The 14365-nt window shown below is 41.6% G+C and overlaps 1 protein-coding gene across 3 annotated transcripts in view; it reads left to right on the top strand.

Annotated features, from left to right (window-relative positions):
* Positions 1-14365, top strand: part of SATB2 (SATB homeobox 2) — a 130558-nt gene that overhangs the window by 16949 nt on the left and 99244 nt on the right. For all 3 annotated transcript variants that reach the window (XM_082284689.1, XM_082284688.1, XM_082284690.1), the window contains one exon: positions 4080-4256. In XM_082284689.1, the coding sequence (XP_082140815.1) occupies positions 4080-4256 (177 nt within the window). The remainder of the gene's footprint in view (positions 1-4079; positions 4257-14365) is intronic.

Genomic DNA, 14365 nt, shown 5'->3' with positions numbered 1-14365 from the left:
GAGTAGAACCTGCTCCTCAGCTTTCTGCTCTGCCTGTGATGGTTCTGTGGAACCAGACCATGCATAGAAGTTCAGTGCCAATAGTATCACATTTATCACTTAAAAAAGCATGGACTGGACAAAGTATTATTTGCAAATGAATAAAAGAAATAGTGCAGGACTTTTTAATAACTGCTCTCTTCTCGTCCTTCTAGTTTGTCATTAGAAATCTGCAGCTTTTACTTGGAAGTCTTACAACTGGAGATGTTTTCCAGGGAGCTGTATGATTGCATATTGATAATACTTTTAACTGTCTCTAAGTATTTTTTTGTAAAAATGAATGCTTTATGTAGCAGAGTATCTTGGGTTTTAACTTCTCTAATGAAATATCTATTTCTCTTTCCTTCGTTTTTAAAGAATTGATTGCTCCCTAGTGAAATAGAACTATCGATTAAAATGGGCAACGAGGAGAAAATGTGCATTTGGTCTCTTTGATACATATTTAATTTCTTCTTAATTTCTCAGCCCCTTAGGAGAGTCTTGGCAAAAAATGCAAGTGTGTTTACAAAGACTCTCTGTACATTGCAGCTTTGCCGTGAAAGCAACAGCGGAGCTTAAATCTCATCTCTGATTTGCTTAAATGTTTATGTTATACAAAGGTACTGGTTGCTGCTAACCATTCCCTTCTTCTGGGTAATGGTGGGAACAGTTTTTCACTGCTCTCTTTCATGGGTTAAATGGAATTCTTGATGTGTATGGATGTCCTTATAAAAGCCTTTCTGTAGATCTCGGTTTATGCTCCCCTGACATTTTACGCAGATGGCATCTATATGGGGTCAAAGCTCTGTGGGAAGCGTGAAAGAGCTGTTCATGAGTCAGCTACGTTAATCAAAATCAAGAAGAAGAAGCCTTTACTGTGATTTGTGATTGCTGTTAATGTTTTGTGTGCATAGTAGCATTGTGTTTGTCTTTAAGAAAACAAACTATTTCCTTTTTAGCCCTCGGATTACTCCTCGTTTTCTCTGTGTGTGAAAATCAGTGCCATGTGTCATGTACCATGAGCTGTGCAGCATCACTCCCCACAGCCTCTCTCTAAAGCTGGGAGAGTGAGTGCACACGAGTTCAGTGCTGGGGGACCTCAGCCTGCTCCGTGAGTGTGCACAGGCGAGGGTGGATGACAGGGATTCTGGCTGATTGCTCGTTAGGGAAAGAGCTGAGGAGTTCCAGGATTTATGAGTAAGGCTGGCTTGCACTGCAGTAGCACTGCATGTGAGACTGTTACGGATGCTTGGTCTCCAGCTCTCTGAGTACTGCTCCAAATTCTTCAACTGGAATGACAGTGAGTAGTGACTAACTTGCACTGCTCTTCTCTAAGGGCCCTGTAGCAAGCTGGAGGTGTAATATATGCATGTAGGAGCAAGCCATGGTGTATATCAGCATGTAAAGAGCATGTTAGCATCTGCAGATGTTTTTCCTTTTGATTCCAACATACTGAAAGTATGTTTATTTTCAGATAACATTAGGAAACAGATAAGTTTGAGGTAGTAAATTCATTGGAGATACGACAGTTTAACTCTCTAATGCGAAATAGAGAGCAAAGCGGTTGAAACTTCCTTGGAGTGAGATTGACTTGAAAATAAGTTTGATTACTGTTGCTTTTTATTTTATTTTTAAAATCAGTATGAAGATTCCAGATGCTATAGTGAGAAGCTTGAGAATGGGTCAGTAATGACAGATGTGGTAACCTGCCCTTTGCTCTCTGTTTTTAAGGTGCTAAGAGCAGCTTATCATCAGTTACTCTGGGTCACTGAGTTCAGTGATGTTTTTTCAAAAGCTGTTTTTTAGCAGGGTTCCTGCAAGCATGGGCAGCAGGAAGGGGCAGGAAAGTCATCATGGGCAGGAGTTGTGTGGAGTCCTTTGTGCTATCCATAAAGTGATATCATGTATGGCATCAGTTCTAGCATTTGAGATCCTGTTTGTACTCAGACAGTAAAGGATGAGTGCAGAGAATAGGTGCAACTTCTGTGCTGGAAAGGAGAGATTTTTGTATGACAAGGAAAGCATCCAGCAGGAGCATAAAAGACAGTGTGACATCCTTCTTATCAGTTTGCTTCACCACTTTTTCTGTCTTGCCAAAATGTAATTTACACAACTGATATTACAGCCTCAGCATTTGGCCAATTATCTTAATCTTTTGCTAAGACATTAATAGCTGCATCAAAAGTGCTGTGACAGCCTGTATGTTCGACAGGACTGGAGGTTTGTCACTTAAAGAGACTTATTTTCATTTTAACTAGTTAAATGGTGTATGGAGAAATAGAATTCAAGTTTTAACCTTTGATAGGAAAAGAAATTTTGTCACTGATTTCAGAGGAACACGATCACCCATGTACTGTCTCTTCAGGAAAGCACCTAGAGATTTTTTTCACTGAGATTCCTTTTTAGCACTGTGTGTTAGAATTTGGCAGCTTGAACTTGAAAAATGCATCAGTTTAACCCAGAGTCAAGCAGTGAAGAGGCAGCAGTATCAATGTGATGCTGTAACCTTCTTTCATGTTACTTTGGGGTGTGTTTTAAAACAAAGAATTAAAACACATTAAGTGGATATTGTAGCTTGTAGCTCCTGCAGCTAGAATGTCAAACTGAGAGCCACTCTGTGCTAGATAAGTCATTAAGTTAGAATTATGTATCTAAAATATTTTTTAAAGTAGATCTCATCTCTGGAAATTCAAGACAAGGCAGTTGCTGGTATGGCTGGATTTATTTCAGGGCAAGTGACTTCCCTGAAGGGATATATATCTGTTGGTTTGTAGACACTGAAGCTACTGACAGTAGAAGATCTCAAAAATATTTAATAGACTTTGTGAAGGAGAACTGAAATGTGGCTTTCTCCTCTTTTTCCCTTAGAGAAGTGTCTGGTCCAGAAATACAGTGATTTGTGTCTGAAATTCATAAATATGCTCAGATATTTTTTATAGTTATTGTGTACTGGAAATGTTTATATTTCATTCTGAAGAACAAGATTTAGAGGTGAACTTTCTGGTGACATTATGAGCATTAGATGGCACATTTGGAAAACTGCTTTAGACTGAGATTGTTCTCTGCATCAGTATTTTCTAGTTTACCTAGAGACTAACAAGTTGTATGTAACCAGTTAAAAAATTTCTGTGGCTGGAGGTAGCCTGGCCTGTAGCAGGTGGTGGAAATGGCCGTGCAGTTCTGTAGGTTTTCCGTCTGTTCCCTCTTCCTTCTGTGAATGCACTGTAGGGCTGTTTCCTGCAAATTGGCATGTTTCTCTACTGCCTGTAGTATTGAATCCCTTAAAGTTCATGCCTCACAATTTATCTAATGCCGTAGATAACTTGATCCTGTAACCACAAAAGTAAATTTAAAATAAAACACAACAAAATTGAATCCAGATGACCCCCTGATTTTTCCACTTCTGTGGTTCCTCCTCATCCTTGATCCTTTTTTGAAAAGAGTTGTTCTCACACTCTTCATGGATGCAGTGGAAAGACACCCATGGGTCTCTCTGGGTCTGTGTGACCGTCAGCTGCCAACACAAGATTATAACTTTCAACAAAATCAATGCGAGTATTTTCCTTGTACAGTGAGAAGACTGGCCGTGGTCTGGGTCCCCCAGGGTCCCCCAAGGGGACCAGCCCCTGCTGATTTCTCCATAAGTTCACTGTGTAGAGAGAAGCAGAAATGGCTTTGTGTGTCGGGTTTTTATATGGCTGAATGTGGAAAAATGACCTGAAAGAAACAGGGGCATTCATGGAACTGTAGAAAACTTCTGCAATGTTGAAAAAGTCTTACTAGGAATTCTTGTTCGTCTTCATGCTGACTATGATTCTGTTCCTGAACTGTATTCTCTAGAGCTTTTAGTGTGGTTTTTAAATGAGTCAAGTGATGAGACTTTAGTATTTCCCTTGGAAAGAAAACAAAAGTTATCCCACAAGGAAGAAAGGCAGATTTCCACTTATGATGAGTCTTCTAGGTGTGTTAATTTACAAGTTTAATCAGAGATGTATGACACAGTTCTTGTTCCTCTTATTGATGCTTTGCTGGTTTTTTTCTTGGTGTTTTTTTCCATCTAGGTTTGATGATTCCAGTCTTTTGTGTGGTGGAGCAGTCGGATGCCTCTCTTGAATACGATAATCGAGAAGAGCATGCTGAGTTCGTTCTGGTTCGCAAAGATGTGCTCTTTAGCCAGCTGGTGGAGACAGCGCTCCTGGCTCTGGGGTATTCCCACAGTTCTGCAGCTCAGGCACAAGGTATTCAATAAAGTTTTTTCCCACTTCTCTGCACTGCAGAAGACAGCGCCTGAGGTTGTTAGATGTAAGGAGAAAGCAAGAAAATTGGTGGCAAATCTTGGAAGTGTTTATATCAGTTGTGTTAATTGCTTAATACTAAACTAGGTGTACAACAAGCCCTACGTTTTTAGCCTGCCTAGAAAGCATTAGCCAGATCTTGCTGAAGTGTGAAATCTGGTGATAATGATCAGTCAGGATATTCATGACACACTTGTTCTGTACCATGAGGCAGGTTGCTGCTTCAAGGAAGTCGGCATAGAACCTTTAGGTGTACAGCTAGATGGTATTCAGTATTCCTCTTTGTAGCTGGGCAGTTTTGAACAGCATATTGTAGTCGTTGATTTTTTTTAAATTATACACTGTAGCTAATGGTTACATATATATACATGCTCTCTTTATGGCAAAAAGTTGTAGGGCTAAATGTGCAGGCTGATTTCTGTTTTCACTTACCTACTATAATGCTGCAAAGCCCTTTGTAAAGCTCTACAGTCCCTTCCACTCAGAGATGATTCTGTTAGCAGCTAAATCTTAAAATAAACAAAGCTTTCCTCTCTCTACCCAAAATATCAGCTTAAAAAAACCCCAACCTAAAATCATAATCTTGAGGGAGATGGGCAGGAGGTGGTGGGTTGGGAAAAATCTTTCCAGAATGAACTTTGAATTTCAAGAGGCTTTTTTATACTAAACAGGTTATTTCAGGGCTTATTCTTTTGGATGAGAAACCTGTAAGTTTGTTTTATCTCCGTATCGCCAATAAAACCTGTGCACATTCAGAGTAGTTTAATAGCAATTTTCTTGGGGATTTGGACTTTGTCTGTTGATTTTAATTGTTCTGTATAGGTAGGTATTTAAATGTGGGAACAGAAGGACCAATGGTGGTGTTGAATCCAGGAGTTCCAGGGAGTGGTTAATCGCATGGGCTCCTTGTGCAAACTTCTTTCCAAGCAGGGTGATAATGATTCATTTCCTCTGTCAGCCTCTGCTCTGTGAGAGAGGCTCAGGTTCTTTATACAGGCAGAGCTCATGTGTTTATTTACACAATATGGTAGTAAAAGCCCTGCAAGAAAGTAGTTGTTTTGGTTTTTAATATGAAATGCTTTGTGTCATCTTAGGGACTCTTTTTTTCTGAATATAAAAGGTCAGAATATCCCACTGTTTCCCTCCTGGTGAGCCAGCTTTCTGTTTGACAGCACTATCCATCTCAGTTAACACAGTTGCTCAACGTGTTGCGAGCTAACATGTGGAACATGCTGCATTAGGTGGCCAAGATTTGTTTCTTGGCACTTCCAAAGGGGAATGGGCTTTGCAGAAAACCTGCTCCAAGGAGGCATGCCATCCAGTGCAGTGATCCACACTGCCTGAGCATCTCACCTGGGGGAACCTTGCTTTTGTGGCATCGCTCTGTGGTGAGAATAGAGAGGAGGAGACAGATTGGCTCCCGAAGGAAATTAGTCACTGTGCCCAGAGGAAACGGCCACTTTGTTTTTGAGCTTTGTCAGTGGGCAGGTTCAGATACTGATCTGTTGCTTGATGTGTTGGTCAAATAACTCGACTAGAAAATAGAAGTTGAATCTCTAATTATTGCAATTTGTCTAAAAGAAAAGACTAAGGTATTTTCATCTTTAAGGCAGCAATTACATTCCTCTAGACAACATCATATGGTATAATATTTAGAATGACAAAAAATACCTTAAAGAACCATCAGCCAACAAATCTCTTGGTCAGGTTATTTACCTTCACACTGAAGGGCCAGTCCACCAAAGTCTTTTAGGCATCTTGAACAAATACTGCAGGCCATACTGATTTTGAGATATGAAGCTGAAGTATGCAGCATGTTCTGTAGTATACTGTCTCTGCGATCACTGTCTGTAAGCTGAGGGGTGAGGTACAGGCAGGGACAGCCAATAGATTTCTGAGATTGTTTTGTTTAATGAGAAAATTTATAGTCTATAGGGCTCTGAATTCTTAACTAAGGTTGACAGAAGTGTGCTGCTAAAATGCTATTATAAGGATTTATTTGGGAACACAACTTTCTGATATTAAATTGGTGAAAAAATAAAGCTATTTACTTTATTCATTATGGTTGTAGGACAAGTCTGCTTCTGTTCTAGTGCTTGGAATTGATTTCCATTAGCAATATATATTAATAAACGTCACTTAGTCCTTTTTTATGATCAACTGAATTATGGGATCTGCATGAGAAGTTAAGGTCCTCAGGTACATTTTTCAAAATGGTAAAGCTTTGAACATCATGCTGTGCAAAACAGTGACATGAGTAGGTGTCCTCCAGGGACAAAGTAAACACGTTTGTCAAAGGTTTGGTATTGTAAAAGCTGTCTAAGCTGTAACTTCGCATGTAGTAATTGTCACCTTTTGAGTTGAGAAAGTATTTCATTTTGGCCCCCTCTTTTTTTGGATGATGCTGAGAGGAGCAGCAATTTCACTTCATCTTGCAAGAAGCATCTTGCCTTTGCCTGTTCCTTTTAGAGTAGGGTCTTCTGTGACAGAAGAGCTAGTTAGGGGGGAAAGAAGAGCTGTGGCAGCAGAGAGAATTGCTGTGGGATTTCACCCCACCTTTGCTGCGGTTCCCCATGGCAGCCCTGCAGAGCTGCCGAGGCCGAGTTGGTGTCTTGTGTGCAGGGCCGTGCCTCGCGCTTCCCAGCTGTACAGCAGCACAGCAGAGACTGGCTGGTGGAAAGGACATGTGGCACGGAGTGGTAGGTGGTATGTGCCTCCCTGAGGGGGCTGTGTGCCCAAAGGGGCCCTGCCATAGAGCTGCTGGCCTGGGCTGCAGCCTGGAGCTGCAGAGCTCCCCCAGGGTGTGATGCTGTGTCCGAACATTTGAGCTGGAACACACACACACACAGCTGCCACCTGGCCTGGGCCTCATGTACTGACTGGCTTGTGGTCACTTGGCTTATTATGGATCATTTTTATTCCTGGTTCTAGGTAAATTGATAAGTCTTAGCATAAACAATCTTGAGACAAAAATGTATCAGGAAGTATATGTGAAGGTGGCCCCATGCCTCCATGGAAGAAACTCTTTATTCCCACGCTGTTTGGGCAGGACACATTTATTCCACAAACAGCTGGTTATGATTTTTTGTTGATGGTGGTGGAGCAGAGAGTTTTCCAGCAAGTGCTGCCCTCATGAAACTTCCCTTTTCTGACAGGAGCTGTGAAATGTCTTCTGGAACAGCATGGGAATTCGTTAACAGCTTGGCACTGGGGTGTGAAAGTTGGTGGTGTAAATGGCAACAAAGGTTTAATAAACATTTATGTATTTTTCTTTCATCACTCGAGTCTACACCTGACAGTAGTGAACCTGCTACATGTGCCTTTTAGGGAGGAAAAGAGTCATGCTTTAAAGGGGCACCTGTTCTTATGTAGTTTAATAAAATTTACATGCCCTGATGAATTTTATTTTTTTTTTTTTGTGGGTTAGGTATTCTAACAGGGCTATGCAAAAGAAGGGAACTGGTAGGAGGTACATAGAATACACAGTGCTGAGTGCTGGAACCAAAGTAGTATAAAAGTAGCTGCAATCTGGTATACCCTGTGTGCAGTCCTGTGGCTTTGGGACCTGCTGTGAAAGATGATTCCCTCCTCAGTGTGGGGTGGAAGAAGAACAGTGTTAGTTTGATGCTTTTCGTATCTACTTTCTTAGAATCCATGTGAAAAAGAAAACAGTGCGATTTCCTGCGGATATATATTTTTTCTTTTGACCAGTTCCTTGCTAGCTGTTTTGAGTGTGTACGTAGAACTGATGTGCATTGTCTGCAGAAGTTAGCAGAGCTGATTGGGTGATGGAAATGGAGTTTGCCTTCTCAGGTACTTGAACTAGGTGTATTGGCAGGGCAGTGTGGAGTGCCTGCCCTGACTGCTCTCTGGGGGCAGCTTTAGCCAGGCACTGACAGGATGGTTGCTTGGGTTAGTTGCTGTATGTGGCCATGACAAGGAAAGGGGTGTACAGAAGAGTGAAATGCTGCTCAGATGTCAAGTTGAACAGAAGGAGGAGTGATAAAACAGTGGAGGGAAGTTAACACAGAGCAAGAGATCTTTCCCATCCTTGTCACTGTAGAGATTGCCAAGCTCTGGTTCTTAAGCAATGCATTACCTTGAGCAGAGCCATTGGAAGAGGCAGTGCCTTGCATTTATGCCTCAGAGGCCTCTCTTGTGCTCAGTTTCTTCTAATGCTGTCTACAGACTGGAGAGAGGGGAAGACTTGTGTTTGCAAAGAGCTGTGTGTGGCTGGTCAGAGTGGAAGGCTGGATGGAGAGGCTGGCAGTGATCAGTGGGGAAGGTGTAGCAGAAGAACAAGAAAGGAGAAGGGTTTAAGTATCTTGCCTTGCCACGTGGAATTGCAGTAGCTGGGTGCAGAGGTGAGTGATGCTCTGTGGAGATTGTGGTTTAGTGAGCAGAGATCAGACGGCTCAGCCCTGTCAGCCTTGCATCACTGCAGTGGGAAAGAGGAGAATTTTGTTGGGCCGATCAGTGCCTGGCCAGAGTAGCTGACACCCAGAGGTGTACCTCAGGACCTACTCCATTCCTACTCCAGCTGCCTCGCCTGTGAAACTCTGATGTTGCTTGCAGCCGCAGGACAGCTTGGCTTCAGTGCTTCTGCAGAGCACTGTGTTCTGGAGCACTGATGCAGCTGTCTTTGCAGTGAGCTGCAGCAAGAGAGAAAGGTGGCTCTCCTGACTGTGTAGGAAGGAAACCAAGGCACAGACATATGTTAAGAGTTCTCCTCTGGATTGATAGTGCACACGGCTGGGGTGGGAAGCAACCCAGACTGCAAGTGTGTTCATTTTCTTCTAGGGTTTAAATGCGTTAACTCAGCCCTCCTCTCTGCTGTTAATTGGAAGCCCCTTGCGCTTGTGGCCTGTGTTTTAGTATTACTTCAAAGCACAGACCAGATCTGTGTGATACGATGCTGTTTAGCGAATCTGTCCAAGCCCCAGGCTGTTGTGTGTAAGAATGTGGCAGCTAGAGTGCTGTGCTCCTTCACCCAGACTAGCCTTTGTGAGAGCAGCATGACCATAGTGCCCCTTATGGGATTATAACCATGTGTACAAATATTTGAAAGGTGTAAATACCGATGAAAGAATGGATTTGCCTAAGCCGGTACAAGAGGGTAGGGCTCTGAGGCAATTGGAAGGACCTGAGCAGATGATTAGTAGGGAAAGATCCTGTGAAATATTCCCATCTGTGCTGTCTCCAGAACCACAGTAGCTTCCAACTGAGTGTCAGGTAAAGGGAGAACATACCAGCTGGGGGCTGTATTGAACACACACGCACAAGCTGGTTTATTTCTGTATCAAGAAAGGTACAGTAAAAGTGTGGCGAAACCCTGCTGAACTGTGGTTGATACATACAGCCAAGTTTGCTGTAGCTGGGAAGACCAGATACGCTATTTTCTACGGAAGTGCAAGGTAGCAGTATGGGAAAAACTGAGAGGAAACCTGAATTCAGGTTTCTCATGTGAGTAACATGCAATAAATTACAAGGCTGCTATAATCTGGGATCTTCTGACCCTTCAGCCCACTGTCACTTGTGTCTGAGTTGTGGCTCCCTATTCATGTGATCAAAGACCTTCTATTGAGAAGAGTTTAATAAATAGGAGAGACATTGGTGATATAATGGCTTAAATAACAAGACGATACAGTGATCAACAAGCTAAATGGATACAGTGATCAACAAGCTAAATGTTGGGTCACTTCCTGACTGTCACTTCTTTCTGCTACTTTTTTCTTTTTCCTTTTAACAGAGACAGTGTATTGGTCTCACCTAACAGAGTTGTCAGTCCATGTAAAGCTGCTGTATTTCTCTGAGCTCAAACTCTTTTGACACGGAGTATTCTCACCCTGCTAAACCATTTCGATTTAAAACAAAACACCCCAAAACAAATGAAAGAAACCCACCCAGCCCTCTTCACACCTCTTTTCAGCAGTTCCGTCTTACACCATCTCTAATTAACAGCTCCTTACCTTTGGTAATCCCCTTTGTCCCCCTTGCTTCTACTGGGCATACTTAAAATGGGTGAACTCTTCTTTATTCTCTCCAGTTGCAGGTGACGTTATAAAAGGCCCAAATCAAATCGTTTAACAGTAGTATGTGTGAGGGGTACGGCTCATACCGACATCTTGCAGTAAACTCTGCCGTGCAATTCCGTGACAACTTTTCTGAGATTGCTAAACAGACTGGATTTCTTGCAGTGATACTCAGCCATCCAGATCAAAGTTTTCCTTGTAAAAGCTGCTCCTTCTTGACCTGTCCATTGCTTGAGTTGTATTCTTTGTCTTTCTCCCTGATGTTTGAAGAAAGAGGGCTAAGAACTTCTCAAATATTTATTTCCCTCCCTATGTACATCATTTACCAGCAAATCACTGTTTTGTCTACCCTACAAAACTTCACGATGACTGTAAGTGAAATTCAATTAGCCAGAACCATGAGAGAGTCAGATTTTAATGAGAATATTGAAAACCTCTTCATTCTTTGTGGGTTTTGATAGGCATTTCTGTGCATAATGGACACAGGGGTTGAAAGACACTGTTGTTAAAGGTTCAGCATCTCATGTCATTTCAATTAAAGTCCTAGAATTCTCTTTAAGAGTTCGTCAGAACTCTTAAGAAATCTTATGTAAAAAATAAAAGAAGCAACAAAGATTGAGGCTCCTTATATTTGTAGGATTTGCTAAAATTAGTCTTGCATTTTTTATGGAAAATGTGACATATAAAGAAATGTTAGAATGTCATATTTATAGATATATAAATGGAATATATTTTAAGTTTTACTTTGGTTTATATATATAAACACATATATGATGTATTTATAGTTTAGTATATAAACACACATTTTCTACATATACATGCGTACAAATATATATTTATATTAAAGTATAATACATATGTGGAAGCAAAAGCTCAGAATTAAATTAATAAATTAATCTTTCAGATTACTTGTCATCCTTATTCTCCATTTGTGCTGTTATTTTAAGTAACCTCATTATCCCAACAGCATGAACACCAGTGAATACTTGATTTTTTGATAAGCTCTCTGTGAAAGTTCTTAACTTCTGACTAGTGGTCAGTAAGTGCCTGTCTTCCCTTTTCTTCCCTGCCACCCCCCAAGCTGGTGTATAAAAGTTAGCATGTGGTATTGGCATTCTGATCCCAATATATTATTTACAGGATTCTTGTGATGGAGCAAAACCTTCTACACATAATAATCTATTTTTCTAGATGGCAAACATCTGGGTAGTATAAGTAAATGGGTAATTTATTAGTGTTTGAACAGCTTAAAGGAGGGTAAGTAAAGGTAGTCCTGAACAGCTCAGCACTTCTGACACCGCTTTCCGTCTCATTTGCGGTTTGTGACTGAGCACAGCACGGCTCGTAAGCAGGAGAGGGGGCAGGGGGAAGGGAGGGAGCAGGGTGGACACAATGGGCTTTGGCTGTTCCAGTGAGACACCCTTTCATCCCTCTCTCAGTGAGACCCCACATACCTGCAAAGGGACTTTGGCGTTGTGTGCTTTGAAGCACATCATGTTTTGGTGGCAGCTCTGCGGGCTCCAGTGAACTTGTTGCAGTGGTGTGTGTGTGTGTCATTTGTTTGTTCCGTGGTCAAAATGGATCAAACTCGGACTGTGCTATGGGAAGAAATCATTAAACCTTTCGTTCTTGTCTCGTTTGTTTCTGAGCAATATTGCTCAGGCTGTAACAGTGAATCAGTGCTTTAGTTTGATGAGGGCCACGTTCTTTAATGCTTTCCATTCACTTTATGTTGCAGGCTACATGCAAAAAGGTAACACCGCAGGACAGAGGTTTCTTGTAGCTTTGTACTCTTCAGGGAAAGATTTTTCTGTATTCTGCCAGTGTTGTAAAACAGTGGAGAAGTGCTGGGGAAATTGAGCCACATGCTTTTTTGTGTCACAGCAACCATTACAGTAGTTTGGGGTAAAATAAAAAACAAGTTCACTCTGAAAGGCCTGTGTGTACTCGATTAAAAACTTAGACCAGTGTATAATAAATTCAGATTTTTCCTGTCTCCCTTCCCAACCTCTCAGCTAAACCCACAAGTCCAGGAAACACTGGCAGTTTTGAGTAAAACTGAGAAATGGTCTTTATTAGTTTCAATTAAAAAATTTTGTTGTCTCTCTTTTTTTGTTTTCTTCTTCATGAATCTGATAATGAAGCAGTGCTCTATTTAAAAGTGGAAATAAATTAGGTTAGGCTAGGTCTTCCCCTGTCCAGAGAAGGAAAATGAGGTGCAGTTAACAGCCTGTTAGCTAACAAGGTAAATATTTAAACATTCAGTAGGATGAGCAGAGCAAAGCCTGGTGCTGGTTAACGTGTTAGGGTAGCTTTTTTTTCCTTCCTTTTTTTTTTTCTCTTTTCTTATTTAGATTTTTAAAAATAATCTCATCTGCTGAATTATTTTTTCCCATTCTCTCCTGTAGATAAGGGAAGCAGCATTTTAACCCAGTGGCATGAGGGGCTTGGCATTTTGTTCCAGCTGCAGACGGCTGTGCCCCATCTGCCTTCCCCACAGGCGCAGAAAGCTGTGCCCACCCCTAGCTGCTTCTTTCTTTAACCTAACAGAGGTAGGGCACATCCCCCAGATCAGCTTCTGCTTATTTAGAAGTAAATCCCAACTTGAGAATCCCTGGTTTGCCTTGGGTGTAGGTTCCCTATGCAGCATTTATAATGGCTGTGCTGCTGGGGAGAAAGCAGAGCTCTTCCTGCTGCCTGGTCCACCTGAAGTCCATTTGTTGTCAGCACCCCGGTCTGGATCTTGCTGCATGTGTTTGGGGAAATTGGTTTCAGCCTGCGGAGAGCAAAGGTGCTTGGCTGCAGGGCCTCTGGCAAGCTTGTGGTGTAGGGCAATACTTCTCAGTCCCCTTTAACCAGGTAGACAAACTAAGCATGAAAACCATTTTGTTCTTAAACTGAAAACCTAACAAAACAGGGGTAGAAAATCTGAAGGGGATAAACAGAAAGTGCTTTCCAGTTTAAAAAAGCAAAAGAGAGGCAAACACACTGACCCCTGTTCTGTGTCTTATTGTCTCTTCAGGAGAGATTCTCCTGGCAGCAACAGCAAAGGGTCAATTCAGATGGTTTCTCACTGCTGCACGTGAGCATTGTAGAAAGGACCTGGCTTTAATCCTCCTGGTCCTTTCTGGAATATAAATGAAGCTGTCAATCAGCAACTGTATTTGATGTTTGCGTCCTTTCATACCGGTTGAATTTTACAAGGGCAGTCTGCCCTCCTGCATTGTTTGTGATCGGGGGTCTGCAGCGGATTAAATGGCTACATTTAATGGAATGGAATGGGAAAGGATGAGCAAAAGACAATGCTATTAGTGACCTCCTTTTACCTCCTATCCTGCTCACTGGAAGCCCACTCGGAGAGTACCCATGAAGGTTCAAATTCAAGCTATGTCCGAGAGAAGTGGGTGTATGTGCCCTCCTCCCATCTGCTGAGCTACCTGATTATTCAGGGTGCGTGTCTCTTCCTTGCTTTACTGGTGGAGGCCTTGTGGAGAATTGCTCACACTCTCTCTGTCTTTTGGCCAGTAAATACCTTTGATTTATCCAGACAATTTAAAATAATATATGTTTATACAGGTATGATTAAAAAAAGACATTGCATGAGGTTGGATGATAAGATGAGGTTGGGGCATTTTTCACTGTGTATTTATGGGCAATTTTACTTTCAACTGAAATGAAAAATAAATGAAGTTATTCCAAATGAAAAATAATTCTTCCAAATGAAAAATAATTCTTCTAGAATGAAGTAACTGTCAATAAAGCTAGAATAGCCCTGGGATCTGGGGTCTGTATTTTATTCTGTTTTTACTTCCCGTACTGTTTTGTAAGTGTAGCACTTTTGTCTTCACCTGGCTGTTTCCAAGTTACCAACAAAGAGTTAAATTCAAACAAGCAAGCTAGGAGGAGGATGCATGTGCCAGTCAGGATTCATAGCTAAATTGCTTTCATACTTTGTTTTTATAATGTATTTGCTGCTTAGCCACATTTTGGCCTTTTTCCTTTTTCTAACAAAAATCATTC

This window comes from Coloeus monedula, assembly GCF_965178545.1.
Source record: "Coloeus monedula genome assembly, chromosome: 7".
Taxonomy (NCBI): domain Eukaryota; kingdom Metazoa; phylum Chordata; class Aves; order Passeriformes; family Corvidae; genus Coloeus; species Coloeus monedula.
This window is presented reverse-complemented; position numbering and strand designations above follow the sequence as displayed.